General features: G+C 55.9%; 1 protein-coding gene across 7 annotated transcripts in view; it reads left to right on the plus strand.

Moving 5' to 3' along the window:
- Nucleotides 1-13,186, plus strand: part of LOC144738318 (CTP synthase 1-like) — a 68,528-nt gene extending 55,342 nt beyond the window's left edge. For all 7 annotated transcript variants that reach the window (XM_078621329.1, XM_078621332.1, XM_078621333.1 and 4 more), the window contains 5 exons: nt 2,327-2,382; nt 4,603-4,699; nt 8,840-8,984; nt 11,870-12,063; nt 12,428-13,186. In XM_078621329.1, the coding sequence (XP_078477455.1) occupies nt 2,327-2,382; nt 4,603-4,699; nt 8,840-8,984; nt 11,870-12,029 (458 nt within the window). In that variant the 3' untranslated portion in view covers nt 12,030-12,063; nt 12,428-13,186. The remainder of the gene's footprint in view (nt 1-2,326; nt 2,383-4,602; nt 4,700-8,839; nt 8,985-11,869; nt 12,064-12,427) is intronic.
- Nucleotides 13,187-15,231: the final 2,045 nt, after the last annotated feature.

Here is a 15,231-nt window from a genome sequence, read left to right on the forward strand (position 1 = left end):
ACTCACCCACTCACCCACTCACTACCACTCACCACCCACCCACTCACCCACTCACTCACCACTCATCACCCACTCACCCACCCACTCACCCACTCACCCACTCACTCACCACTCACCACCCACTCACCCACCCACTCACCCACTCACTCACCACTCACCACCCACTCACCCACCCACTCACCCACTCACCCACTCACTCACCACTCACCACCCACTCACCCACCCACTCACCCACTCACTCACCACTCACCACCCACTCACCCACACACTCACCCACCCACTCACCCAATCACTCACCACCCACTCACCCACTCACCCACTCACCCACTCACTCACCAACCACTCACCCACCCACTCACCCACTCACTCACCACCCACTCACCTACCCACTCACCCACTCACCCACTCACTCACCACTCACCACCCACTCACCCACCCACTCACCCACTCACCCACCCACCCACTCACCCACTCACTCACTCACTCACCCACTCACTCACCCACTCACCCACCCACTCACCCACTCACCCACCCACCCACTCACTCACTCACTCATCCACTCACCCACCCACCCACTCACCCACCCACCCACTCACCCACTCACTCACTCACCCACTCACCCACTCACTCACCCACTCACCCACCCACCCACCCACTCACCCACTCACTAACTCACCCACTCACCCACTCACTCACCACTCACCACCCACTCACCCACCCACTCACCCACTCACTCACCACTCACCCACTCACCCACTCACCCACCCACTCACCACTCACTCACCACTCACCACCTCACCCACTCACCCCCACTCACCCACTCACTCACTCACCACTCACCACCCACTCACCCACCCACTCACCCACTCACCCACCCACCCACTCACCCACTCACTCACTCACCCACTCACCCACTCACTCACCCACTCACCCACTCACCCACTCACTCACTCACCCACTCACCCACTCACTCACCACTCACCACCCACCCACTCACCCACTCACCCACTCACTCACCACTCACCACCCACTCACCCACCCACTCACCCACTCACTCACCACTCACCACCCACTCACCCACCCACTCACCCACTCACCCGCTCACTCACCACTCACCACCCACTCACCCACCCACTCACCCACTCACCCACTCAATCACCACTCACCACCCACTCACCCACCCACTCACCCACTCACCCACCCACCCACTCACCCACTCACTCACTCACTCACCCACTCACTCACCACTCACCCACCCACTCACCCACCCACTCACCCACTCACTCACCACTCACCACCCACTCACCCACCCACTCACCCACTCACTCACCACTCACCACCCACTCACCCACCCACTCACCCACTCACCCACTCACTCACCACCCTCTCACCCACCCACTCACCCACTCACTCACCACTCACCACCCACTCACTCACCACTCACCACCCACTCACCCACCCACTCACCCACTCACTCACCACTCACCACCCACTCACCCACCCACTCACCCACTCACCCACTCACTCACCACTCACCACCCACTCACCCACCCACTCACCCACTCACCCACTCACCACTCACCACCCACTCACCCACTCACTCACCACTCACCACCCACTCACCCACCCACTCACCCACTCACCCACCCACCCACCCACCCACTCACTCACTCACTCACTCACCCACTCACCCACTCACCCACTCACCCACCCACTCACCCACTCACCCACCCACCCACCCACTCACTCACTCACTCACTCACCCACTCACTCACTCACTCACCCACTCACCCACTCACCCACCCACTCACTCACTCACTCACCACTCACCACTCACCACCCACTCACCCACCCACTCACCCACTCACCCACTCACTCACCACCCACTCACCCACTCACCCACCCACCCACTCACCCACTCACCCACCCACTCACTCACTCACTCACCACTCACCACCCACTCACCCACCCACTCACCCACTCACCCACTCACTCACCACTCACCACCCACTCACCCACCCACTCACCCACTCACCCACCCACCCACTCACTCACTCACCACCCACTCACCCACCCACTCACCCACCCACTCACCCACTCACTCACCACTCACCACCCACTCACCCACCCACTCACTCACCCACTCACCCACTCACCCACCCACTCACTCCCCACCCACTCACTCACCCACTCACCCACTCACCCACCCACTCACTCCCCACCCACTCACTCCCCACCCACTCACTCACCCACTCACTCACTCACCCACTCACTCACTCACCCACTCACCCACTCACCCACTCACCCACCATCTGCTATGTTCCAGGTCAACTTTACGGAAACAAAGAATCAGTGGATGAGAGGCATCGCCACAGATACGAGGTGAGGTGATGGTGGTGATGGTGGTGATGGTGGTGGTGGTGATGGTGGTGATGGTGGTGATGGTGGTGGTGGTGATGGTGGTGATGGTGGTGGTGGTGATGGTGGTGATGGTGGTGATGGTGGTGGTGGTGATGGTGGTGATGGTGGTGGTGGTGATGGTGGTGGTGGTGACGGTGGTGATGGTGGTGGTGGTGATGGTGGTGATGGTGGTGGTGATGGTGGTGGTGGTGCTGGTGGTGATGGTGGTGGTGGTGATGGTGGTGATGGTGGTGGTGGTGATGGTGGTGATGGTGGTGATGATGGTGGTGATGGTGGTGATGGTGGTGATGATGGTGGTGGTGGTGGTGGTGATGATGGTGGTGGTGGTGATGGTGGTGATGGTGGTGGTGATGGTGGTGGTGGTGATGGTGGTGATGGTGGTGATGATGGTGGTGATGGTGGTGATGGTGGTGATGGTGGTGGTGATGGTGGTGATGATGGTGATGGTGGTGATGGTGGTGATGATGGTGATGGTGGTGGTGATGGTGGTGATGGTGGTTGTGGTGATGGTGATGATGGTGGTGATGGTGGTGATGGTGGTGATGATGGTGGTGGTGGTGGTGATGGTGGTGGTGGTGGTGATGGTGGTGATGGTGGTGATGGTGGTGATAGTGGTGGTGGTGATGGTGGTGATGATGGTGATGATGGTGGTGGTGATGGTGGTGGTGGTGGTGGTGATGGTGGTGATGGTGGTGGTGGTGATGGTGGTGGTGGTGATGGTGGTGGTGGTGATGGTGGTGATGGTGGTGATGGTGGTGGTGGTGATGGTGGTGGTGATGGTGGTGATGGTGGTGGTGGTGATGGTGGTGGTGGTGTTGGTGGTGGTGATGATGGTGGTGGTGGTGGTGATGGTGGTGGTGGTGATGGTGGTGATGGTGGTGGTGGTGATGGTGGTGGTGATGGTGGTGGTGGTGATGGTGGTGGTGATGGTGGTGGTGATGGTGGTGATGGTGGTGGTGAAGGTGATGATGGTGGTGGTGGTGATGGTGGTGATGGTGGTGGTGATGGTGGTGGTGATGGTGGTGGTGGTGGTGGTGGTGGTGGTGGTGGTGATGGTGGTGATGGTGGTGATGGTGGTGGTGGTGATGGTGATGGTGGTGGTGATGGTGGTGGTGATGGTGGTGGTGATGGTGATGATGGTGGTGGTGATGGTTGTGATGATGATGGTGGTGATGGTGGTGGTGATGGTGGTGGTGGTGGTGGTGGTGATGGTGGTGATGGTGGTGATGGTGGTGATGGTGATGGTGGTGGTGGTGATGGTGGTGATGGTGGTGGTGGTGATGGTGGTGGTGGTGATGGTGGTGGTGATGATGGTGGTGGTGGTGATGGTGATGGTGGTGGTGGTGATGGTGGTGGTGGTGGTGATGGTGGTGGTGGTGATGGTGGTGGTGGTGATGGTGGTGGTGATGGTGGTGGTGATGGTGGTGATGGTGGTGGTGAAGGTGATGATGGTGGTGGTGGTGATGGTGGTGATGGTGGTGATGGTGGTGGTGATGGTGGTGGTGGTGGTGGTGGTGATGGTGGTGGTGGTGGTGATGGTGGTGGTGGTGGTGATGGTGGTGATGGTGGTGATGGTGGTGGTGGTGATGGTGATGGTGGTGGTGATGGTGGTGGTGATTGTGGTGGTGATGGTGATGATGGTGGTGGTGGTGGTGATGGTTGTGATGGTGGTGATGGTGGTGGTGATGGTGGTGGTGGTGGTGGTGATGGTGGTGGTGGTGGTGATGATGGTGGTGGTGGTGGTGGTGATGGTGGTGGTGGTGGTGATGATGGTGATGGTGGTGGTGATGATGGTGGTGATGGTGGTGATGGTGGTGGTGGTGATGGTGATGATGGTGTGTGGTGATGGTGGTGGTGATGGTGGTGGTGGTGGTGGTGGTGATGGTGGTGGTGATGGTGGTGATGGTGATGATGGTGATGATGGTGATGGTGATGGTGGTGATGGTGTTGATGTTGATGATGTTGTTGTTGATGATGTTGATGTTGATGATGTTGTTGATGTTGATGATGTTGATGTTGTTGATGTTGATGATGTTGTTGATGTTGTTGATGTTGTTGTTGATGATGATGTTGATGTTGATGATGTTGATGATGTTGTTGTTGATGATGTTGTTGATGATGTTGTTGATGTTGTTGATGTTGATGATGATGTTGATGATGTTGATGTTGTTGATGTTGAAGGTGAACCCGGCGTTGGTGGGGGAGTTTGAGAGACGTGGACTTCGCTTCGTGGGTCAAGACGTTGACGGACAGAGGATGGAGATTCTGGAGTTGGATGGTCACTTCACTCACCAAACACTCCCTCAGTCACTCACTCACCTACACACACACCTAGACACTCACCTAGTCACTCACCTAGACACTCACCTAGACACTCACCTAGACACTCACCTACACACACACCTAGACACTCACCTAGACACTCACCTAGACACTCACCTAGACACTCACCTAGACACACTCGCACTCACACACACACCTAGTCACACACCTAGTCACTCACCTAGACACTCACCTAGACACTCACCTAGACACTCACCTACACACACACCTAGACACTCACCTAGTCACTCACCTAGACACTCACCTAGACACTCACCTAGACACACTCGCACTCACTCACTCACTCACCTAGTCACCTACACACACACCTAGTCACACACCTAGACACTCACCTAGACACTCACCTAGACACTCACCTAGACACTCACCTAGACATTCACCTAGTCACTCACCTACACACACACCTAGACACTCACCTAGACACTCACCTACACACACACCTAGACACTCACCTAGACACTCACCTAGACACTCACCTACACACACACCTAGACACTCACCTAGTCACTCACCTAGACACACTCACACTCACTCACTCACCTACACACACACCTAGACACTCACCTAGACACACTCACACTCACTCACTCACCTAGTCACCTACACACACACCTAGACACACACCTAGTCACTCACCTAGACACTCACCAAGACACTCACCTAGTCACTCACCTACACACTCACCTAGACACTCACCTACACACACACCTAGACACTCATCTAGACACTCACCTAGACACACTCACTCACTCACCTAGACACCTAGACACACACACTCACTCACCTAGTCACCTACACACACACCTAGTCACACACCTAGACACTCACCTAGTCACTCACCTAGACACTCACCTAGACATTCACCTAGACACTCACCTACACACACACCTAGACACTCACCTAGACACTCACCTACACACACACCTAGACACTCACCTAGACACTCACCTAGACACTCACCTACACACACACCTAGACACTCACCTAGTCACTCACCTAGACACACTCACACTCACTCACTCACCTACACACACACCTAGACACTCACCTAGACACTCACTCACCTAGACACCTAGACACACACACACTCACCTAGTCACCTACACACACACCTAGTCACACACCTAGTCACTCACCTAGACACTCACCAAACACTCACTCACCTAGACACCTAGACACACACACTCACTCACTCACCTAGTCACCTACACACACACCTAGTCACTCACCTAGTCACTCACCTAGACACTCACCTAGACACTCACTCACCTAGACACCTACACACACCACTCATACACTCACCACTCACTCACCTAGACACCTATACACACACTCACTCACTCACCTAGACACTCACCTAGTCACTCACCTAGTCACTCACCTAGACACTCACCTAGACACTCACCTTGACACCTAGACACACACTCACTCACCCACTCACTCACCTAGACACACACTCACTCAGTCACCCAGTCACTCACTCACTCACCACTCACCTAGACACTCACCACTCACTCACCTAGACACTCACCTAGACACTCACCTAGACACTCACCTAGACACTCACCTAGTCACTCACCTAGTCACTCACCTAGACACTCACCTAGACACTCACCTAGTCACTCACCTAGTCACTCACCTAGACACCTACACACACACCTAGTCACTCACCTACACACACACCTAGACACTCACCTAGTCACTCACCTAGTCACTCACCTAGTCACTCACCTAGACACTCACCTAGTCACTCACCTAGTCACTCACCTAGACACTCACCTAGACACTCACCTAGTCACTCACCTACACACACACCTAGACACTCACCTAGTCACTCACCTAGTCACTCACCTAGTCACTCACCTAGACACCTAGTCACTCACCTAGTCACTCACCTAGTCACTCACCTAGACACTCACCACTCACTCACCTAGACACTCACCTAGTCACTCACCTAGTCACTCACCTAGTCACTCACCTAGTCACTCACCTAGTCACTCACTCACCTAGTCACTCACCTAGTCACTCACCTAGTCACTCACTCACTCACCTAGTCACTCACCTAGTCACTCACCTAGTCACTCACCTAGACACACTCACTCACTCACCTAGTCACTCACCTAGTCACTCACCTAGACACTCACCACTCACTCACCTAGTCACTCACCTAGACACTCACCACTCACTAACCTAGTCACTCACCTAGTCACTCACCTAGTCACTCACCTAGTCACTCACCTAGACACCTACACACACACCTAGTCACTCACCTAGTCACTCACCTAGACACTCACCTAGTCACTCACCTAGTCACTCACCTAGTCACTCACCTAGACACCTACACACTCACCTAGTCACTCACCTAGTCACTCACTCACCTAGTCACTCACCTAGACACACTCACTCACTCACCTAGTCACTCACCTAGTCACTCACCTAGTCACTCACCTAGACACCTACACACACACCTAGTCACTCACCTAGTCACTCACTCACTCACCTAGTCACTCACCTAGACACACTCACCTAGTCACTCACCTAGTCACTCACCTAGTCACTCACCTAGTCACTCACCTAGTCACTCACCTAGACACTCACCTAGTCACTCACCTAGTCACTCACCTAGTCACTCACCTAGACACCTACACACACACCTAGTCACTCACCTAGTCACTCACTCACCTAGTCACTCACCTAGTCACTCACCTAGTCACTCACCTAGACACACACCTAGACACTCACCTAGTCACTCACCTAGTCACTCACCTAGACACTCACCTAGACACTCACCTAGTCACTCACCTAGTCACTCACCTAGTCACTCACTCACTCACCTAGTCACTCACCTAGACACTCACCTAGACACTCACCTAGACACTCACCTAGTCACTCACCTAGTCACTCACCTCGTCACCTATACACACCTAGACACACACCTAGACACTCACCTAGTCACTCACTTAGTCACCTATACACACACCTAGACACTCACCTAGTCACTCACCTAGTCACTCACCTAGTCACCTATACACACCTAGACACACACCTAGACACTCACCTAGTCACTCACCTAGTCACCTATACACACACCTAGTCACTCACCTAGTCACTCACCTAGTCACTCACCTAGTCACCTATACACACCTAGACACACACCTAGACACTCACCTAGTCACTCACCTAGTCACCTATACACACACCTAGACACTCACCTAGTCACTCACCTAGTCACTCAGTCACTCACCTAGACACTCACCACTCACCCACCCAGTCACTCACCACTCACTCACTCACCTAGACACACACACACTCACCACTCACTCACTCCCTCACCTAGACACACACTCACTCACTCACCTAGACACTCACTCACCTAGACACGCACTCACCACCCAGTCACTCACCCAGTCACTCACCACTCACTCACCTAGACACACACTCACTCACACACTCACTCACCCAGTCACTCACTCACCTAGACACACACTCACTCACCTAGACACACACCACTCACCAGTCACTCACCCACCCAGTCACTCACTCACCACTCACTCAGTCACTCAGTCAGTCACTCACTCAGTCAGTCACTCACTCAGTCACTCACTCAGTCACTCACTCTGTCACTCACTCTGTCACTCACTCAGTCACTCACTCACTCAGTCACTTACTCAGTCACTCACCCACGCAGTCAGTCACTCACCACATCACTCACCACTCACTCAGTCACTCACTCAGTCACTCACTCAGTCACTCAGTCACTCAGTCACTCACCCACTCACTCACTCACCACTCACCTAGACACACACACACACTCACCACTCACTCAGTCACTCACCACTCACTCAGTCACTCACTCACTCACTCACCCACCCACTCACCCACTCACCCACTCACTCACCCACTCACCCACCCACTCACTCACTCACTCACCCACTCACTCACTCACTCACCCACCCACTCACCCACTCACCCACTCACTCACCCACTCACCCACTCACCCACTCACTCACTCACTCACTCACTCACCCACTCACTCACCCACTCACCCACCCTGTGTCTCTGTGTCTCCCCCCAGACCACCCGTTCTTTGTGGGAGTTCAGTTCCACCCGGAGTTCACGTCGCGGCCGATGGCTCCGTCCCCCGTCTACCTGGGGCTGCTGCTGAGCGCAGCCGGCAAGCTGCAGAGTTTCCTGCAGAGAGGATGCAGGCTGTCTCCACGGTGAGTGACTAGTGAGTGAGTGACTGAGTGAGTGACTGAGTGAGTGACTGAGTGAGTGAGTGAGTGACTGACTGAGTGAGTGAGTGACTGAGTGAGTGACTACCTGGGGCTGCTGCTGAGCGCAGCCGGCAAGCTGCAGAGTTTCCTGCAGAGAGGATGCAGACTGTCTCCACGGTGAGTGGTGGGTGGGTGAGTGAGTGAGTGGGTGGGTGGGTGGGTGGGTGGGTGAGTGAGTGGGTGGGTGGGTGGGTGAGTGAGTGGGTGGGTGAGTGAGTGGGTGAGTGAGTGAGTGAGTGGGTGAGTGGGTGAGTGAGTGAGTGGGTGGGTGAGTGAGTGGGTGGGTGGGTGAGTGAGTGAGTGAGTGGGTGGGTGGGTGAGTGGGTGGGTGGGTGGGTGGGTGAGTGAGTGAGTGGGTGAGTGGGTGAGTGAGTGAGTGGGTGGGTGGGTGAGTGAGTGAGTGGGTGGGTGGGTGGGTGAGTGGGTGGGTGGGTGGGTGGGTGGGTGGGTGAGTGAGTGAGTGAGTGGGTGGGTGAGTGGGTGGGTGAGTGAGTGGGTGAGTGAGTGGGTGAGTGAGTGGGTGGGTGAGTGGGTGAGTGAGTGAGTGGGTGGGTGAGTGAGTGAGTGGGTGGGTGGGTGAGTGGGTGAGTGGGTGGGTGGGTGAGTGGGTGGGTGGGTGAGTGGGTGGGTGAGTGGGTGGGTGGGTGAGTGGGTGGGTGAGTGGGTGGGTGAGTGGGTGAGTGGGTGGGTGAGTGAGTGGGTGAGTGGGTGAGTGAGTGGGTGGGTGAGTGGGTGGGTGAGTGAGTGGGTGAGTGGGTGAGTGAGTGGGTGAGTGAGTGGGTGAGTGAGTGGGTGGGTGAGTGGGTGAGTGAGTGAGTGAGTGGGTGGGTGAGTGAGTGAGTGGGTGGGTGGGTGAGTGGGTGAGTGAGTGGGTGGGTGAGTGAGTGAGTGGGTGGGTGGGTGAGTGGGTGAGTGGGTGGGTGAGTGGGTGGGTGGGTGAGTGGGTGGGTGAGTGAGTGAGTGGGTGAGTGAGTGGGTGGGTGAGTGGGTGAGTGGGTGGGTGAGTGAGTGAGTGGGTGGGTGGGTGAGTGGGTGAGTGGGTGGGTGAGTGGGTGGGTGGGTGGGTGAGTGGGTGGGTGAGTGGGTGGGTGGGTGAGTTGGTGGGTGAGTGGGTGGGTGAGTGGGTGAGTGGGTGGGTGAGTGAGTGGGTGAGTGGGTGAGTGAGTGGGTGGGTGAGTGAGTGAGTGACTGAGTGAGTGACGGAGTGAGTGACTGAGTGAGTGGGTGGGTGACTGAGTGAGTGACTGAGTGAGTGACTGAGTGACTGAGTGAGTGAGTGAGTGAGTGAGTGGGTGGGTGACTGAGTGAGTGACTGAGTGAGTGAGTGAGTGGGTGAGTGAGTGGGTGGGTGGGTGACTGGGTGGGTGGGTGGGTGGGTGAGTGGGTGGGTGGGTGGGTGAGTGAGTGGGTGGGTGGGTGGGTGAGTGAGTGAGTGAGTGGGTGGGTGAGTGGGTGGGTGAGTGGGTGGGTGAGTGGGTGAGTGAGTGGGTGAGTGAGTGGGTGAGTGAGTGGGTGAGTGGGTGGGTGAGTGGGTGAGTGAGTGAGTGAGTGAGTGGGTGGGTGAGTGAGTGAGTGAGTGGGTGGGTGGGTGAGTGGGTGAGTGGGTGGGTGAGTGGGTGGGTGGGTGGGTGAGTGGGTGGGTGAGTGGGTGGGTGGGTGAGTGGGTGGGTGAGTGGGTGGGTGAGTGGGTGAGTGGGTGGGTGAGTGAGTGAGTGAGTGGGTGGGTGGGTGAGTGGGTGAGTGGGTGGGTGAGTGGGTGGGTGGGTGAGTGGGTGGGTGAGTGGGTGGGTGGGTGAGTGGGTGGGTGAGTGGGTGGGTGAGTGGGTGGGTGAGTGGGTGGGTGAGTGAGTGGGTGGGTGGGTGAGTGAGTGGGTGGGTGGGTGAGTGAGTGAGTGACTGAGTGAGTGACGGAGTGAGTGACTGAGTGAGTGAGTGAGTGGGTGGGTGACTGAGTGAGTGACTGAGTGAGTGAGTGAGTGAGTGGGTGGGTGAGTGGGTGGGTGGGTGACTGAGTGAGTGAGTGAGTGAGTGACTGAGTGAGTGAGTGAGTGGGTGAGTGAGTGAGTGACTGAGTGAGTGAGTGACTGAGTGAGTGAGTGAGTGGGTGAGTGAGTGGGTGGGTGGGTGAGTGGGTGGGTGAGTGGGTGGGTGGGTGAGTGGGTGGGTGAGTGGGTGGGTGAGTGGGTGAGTGGGTGGGTGGGTGAGTGAGTGGGTGAGTGGGTGAGTGAGTGGGTGGGTGGGTGAGTGAGTGAGTGACTGAGTGAGTGACGGAGTGAGTGACTGAGTGAGTGAGTGAGTGAGTGGGTGGGTGACTGAGTGAGTGACTGAGTGAGTGAGTGAGTGGGTGAGTGAGTGGGTGGGTGGGTGACTGAGTGAGTGAGTGGGTGAGTGAGTGAGTGACTGAGTGAGTGAGTGACTGAGTGAGTGAGTGAGTGGGTGAGTGGGTGGGTGGGTGGGTGGGTGACTGAGTGAGTGAGTGACTGAGTGAGTGACTGAGTGACTGAGTGAGTGACTGAGTGAGTGACTGAGTGACTGAGTGAGTGAGTGAGTGACTGGGTGAGTGGGTGAGTGGGTGAGTGAGTGAGTGAGTGGGTGGGTGAGTGAGTGAGTGACTGAGCGACTGAGTGACTAACTAACTGACTAGCTGGGTGACTAACTAACTGGGTGACTCACTGGGTGACTAACTGGGTGACTAACTCACAGGGTGACTAACTGGGTGAGTGACTAACTGGGTGACTAACTGGGTGACTAACTGACTGGGTGACTAACTAACTGGGTGACTCACTGGGTGACTAACTGACTGGGTGACTCTCTCTCCGCGTGACCAGGGACGACTATTCTGACGTCAGCGACGACGACGACTCCGACTCGGAGCTCGCCGCCCTGGGCGGAGCCACGGCCCCTAGCAACGGTCTCCCTGGCAACGGTCTCCCTGGCAACGGTCTCCCTGGCAACGATCTCCCCGGCAACGGGCTCGGTGGGGTGTGACCACGGCAACTCGGGCATCCGGCAAGCGCTGCAGGTAACCATGGCGACGGGCGGCAGGGTAACCGTGGAAACAGGGCAACCGTGGCAATGGGGTAACCATGGTAACCGGAAGGAGTAACCATGGTAACAGGGTAACCTAGGCGACCGGCGACAGGGTGACCCAGGCAAACGGCAATATTGGTAACCAGGGCAACCGACAACACGGGTAACCATGGCAACCGACAAAATTGGTAACCAGGGCAACCAGCGACATTGGTGGTAACCATGGCAGCCACCAGCAGCACGAGAAAAAGTATGGGTACCAATGGTAACCACGGCAACAGCCAGGTAACTATGGTAACCGTGGTGACGGCTGTGTAACTACGGTAACCATGGTAACTGTGTGTGTGTGTGCTTAGGGCAGCTACTGCATTGACAAGAACGAAGAACCACAAACAACAACAACCACCACCACAACAGCAACAATCACAACAACAACATCAACAACATCAACAATCACCACAACAACAACAACCACCACCACAACAGCAACAACCACAACAACAACAATCACAACTACAACAACAACAACCACAACAACAACAACCACCACAATCACAACAACAACAATCACAACAACCACAATCACCACAACCACAACAATAACAACAACAACCGCAACAACAATCACAACAACAACATCAACAACATCAACAACAATCATCACCACAACAACCACAACAACAATCACCACAACAACAACCATGACAACAACCACAACAACCACCACAACAACATCAACAACATCAACAACAATCATCACCACAACAACCACAACAACAATCACCACAACAACAACCATGACAACAACCACAACAACAATAATCACAACAACAACAATCACAACAACAACTACAACAATCACAACAACAATCACAACAACAGCAGCAACCACCACAACAACAACAACAATCACAAGTAGCACGAACTACCACCACCACGTATGGAGAGATTAATGTTTATTTTTGGTTTGAAAGTTAAATTTGAGATTTGATGTTACGATGGTAACAACTCACCCACTCACTCACTCACCCACCCACTCACTCACCCACTCACTCACTCACCCACTCACCCACTCACTCACTCACCCACTCACTCACCCACTCACCCACTCACCCACTCACTCACTCACCCACTCACCCACTCACTCACTCACCCACTCACTCACTCACCTCACTCACTCACTCACTCACCCACTCACTCACCCACTCACTCACCCACTCACTCACTCACCCACTCACTCACTCACTCACTCACTCACCCACTCACTCACTCACCCACTCACCCACTCACTCACTCACCCACTCACTCACCCACTCACTCACTCACTCACTCACCCACTCACCCACTCACTCACCCACTCACTCACTCACCCACTCACTCACTCACTCACCCACTCACTCACTCACCCACTCACTCACCCACTCACTCACCCACTCACTCACCCACTCACTCACTCCACTCACTCACTCACCCACTCACTCACTCACTCACTCACCCACTCACTCACTCACTCACCCACTCACTCACTCACTCACCCACCCACTCACTCACCCACCCACCCACTCACTCACTCACTCACCCACTCACTCACTCACTCACCCACTCACTCACTCACCCACTCACTCACCCACTCACTCACCCACTCACTCACTCACCCACCCACTCACCCACTCACTCACTCACCCACTCACTCACTCACTCACTCACCCACCCACCCACTCACTCACTCACCCACTCACTCACCCACTCACTCACCCACCCACTCACTCACTCACTCACCCACCCACTCACTCACTCGCTCACCCACTCACTCACTCACTCGCCCACCCACCCACCCACTCACTCACTCACCCACCCACCCACCCACTCACTCACCCACTCACCCACCCACCCACCCACTCACTCACCCACCCACCCACTCACTCACCCACTCACCCACCCACCCACCCACCCACTCACTCACCCACTCACCCACTCACTCACCCACCCACTCACCCACTCACCCACCCACTCACTCACCCACTCACCCACTCACCCACCCACCCACTCACTCACCCACCCACCCACCCACTCACTCACTCACCCACTCACCCACTCACCCACCCACCCCACCCACTCACTCACCCACTCACCCACCCACCCACCCACTCACTCACCCACTCACCCACCCACCCACCCACTCACTCACCCACTCACCCACTCACTCACTCACTCACTCACTCACCCACCCACTCACCCACTCACCCACCCACCCACTCACTCACTCACCCACTCACCCACTCACCCACTCACTCACTCACTCACTCGCCCACCCACTCACCCACTCACTCACCCACTCACTCACCCACCCACTCACCCACTCACTCACTCACCCACCCACCCACTCACCCACTCACTCACCCACTCACCCACTCACTCACTCACCCACTCACTCACCCACTCACTCACTCACCCACTCACTCACTCACCCACTCACTCACTCACTCACCCACCCACCCACTCACTCACTCACCCACTCACTCACCCACTCACCCACCCACTCACTCACCCACCCACTCACTCACCCACTCACTCACTCACCCACTCACTCACTCACCCACCCACTCACTCACTCGCCCACCCACCCACCCACTCACCCACTCACTCACTCACCCACCAACTCACTCACTCACCCACTCACCCACTCACTCACCCACTCACTCACCCACCCACCCACCCACCCACTCACTCACCCACTCACTCACCCACTCACTCACTCACCCACTCACCCACTCACTCGCCCACCCACCCACCCACCCACTGACTCACCCACCCACTCACTCACCCACTCACTCACTCACCCACCCACTCACCCACTCACTCACTCACCCACTCACCCACTCACTCGCCCACCCACCCACCCACCCACTGACTCACCCACCCACTCACTCACCCACTCACTCACTCACCCACCCACTCACCCACTCACTCGCCCACCCTCTCAATTACTCACCAAAATGAGTGACCTGAATTTGGTGTGGCTGATTTTGGATGTGGGGGCCAAACGTCGGACATTGTTTGCGAGATTTTGTGTAGTCCCGTTTTGTCATAATAATGTTTAGCCGAGTGAGTGATTGTTCAGTGTGACACAGACTCACACACACACAGTGACACACACAGA

The sequence above is a fragment of the Lampetra planeri genome, chromosome 81 (genome assembly GCF_965212315.1).
Source record: "Lampetra planeri chromosome 81, kcLamPlan1.2.h2, whole genome shotgun sequence".
NCBI classification, from domain to species: domain Eukaryota; kingdom Metazoa; phylum Chordata; class Hyperoartia; order Petromyzontiformes; family Petromyzontidae; genus Lampetra; species Lampetra planeri.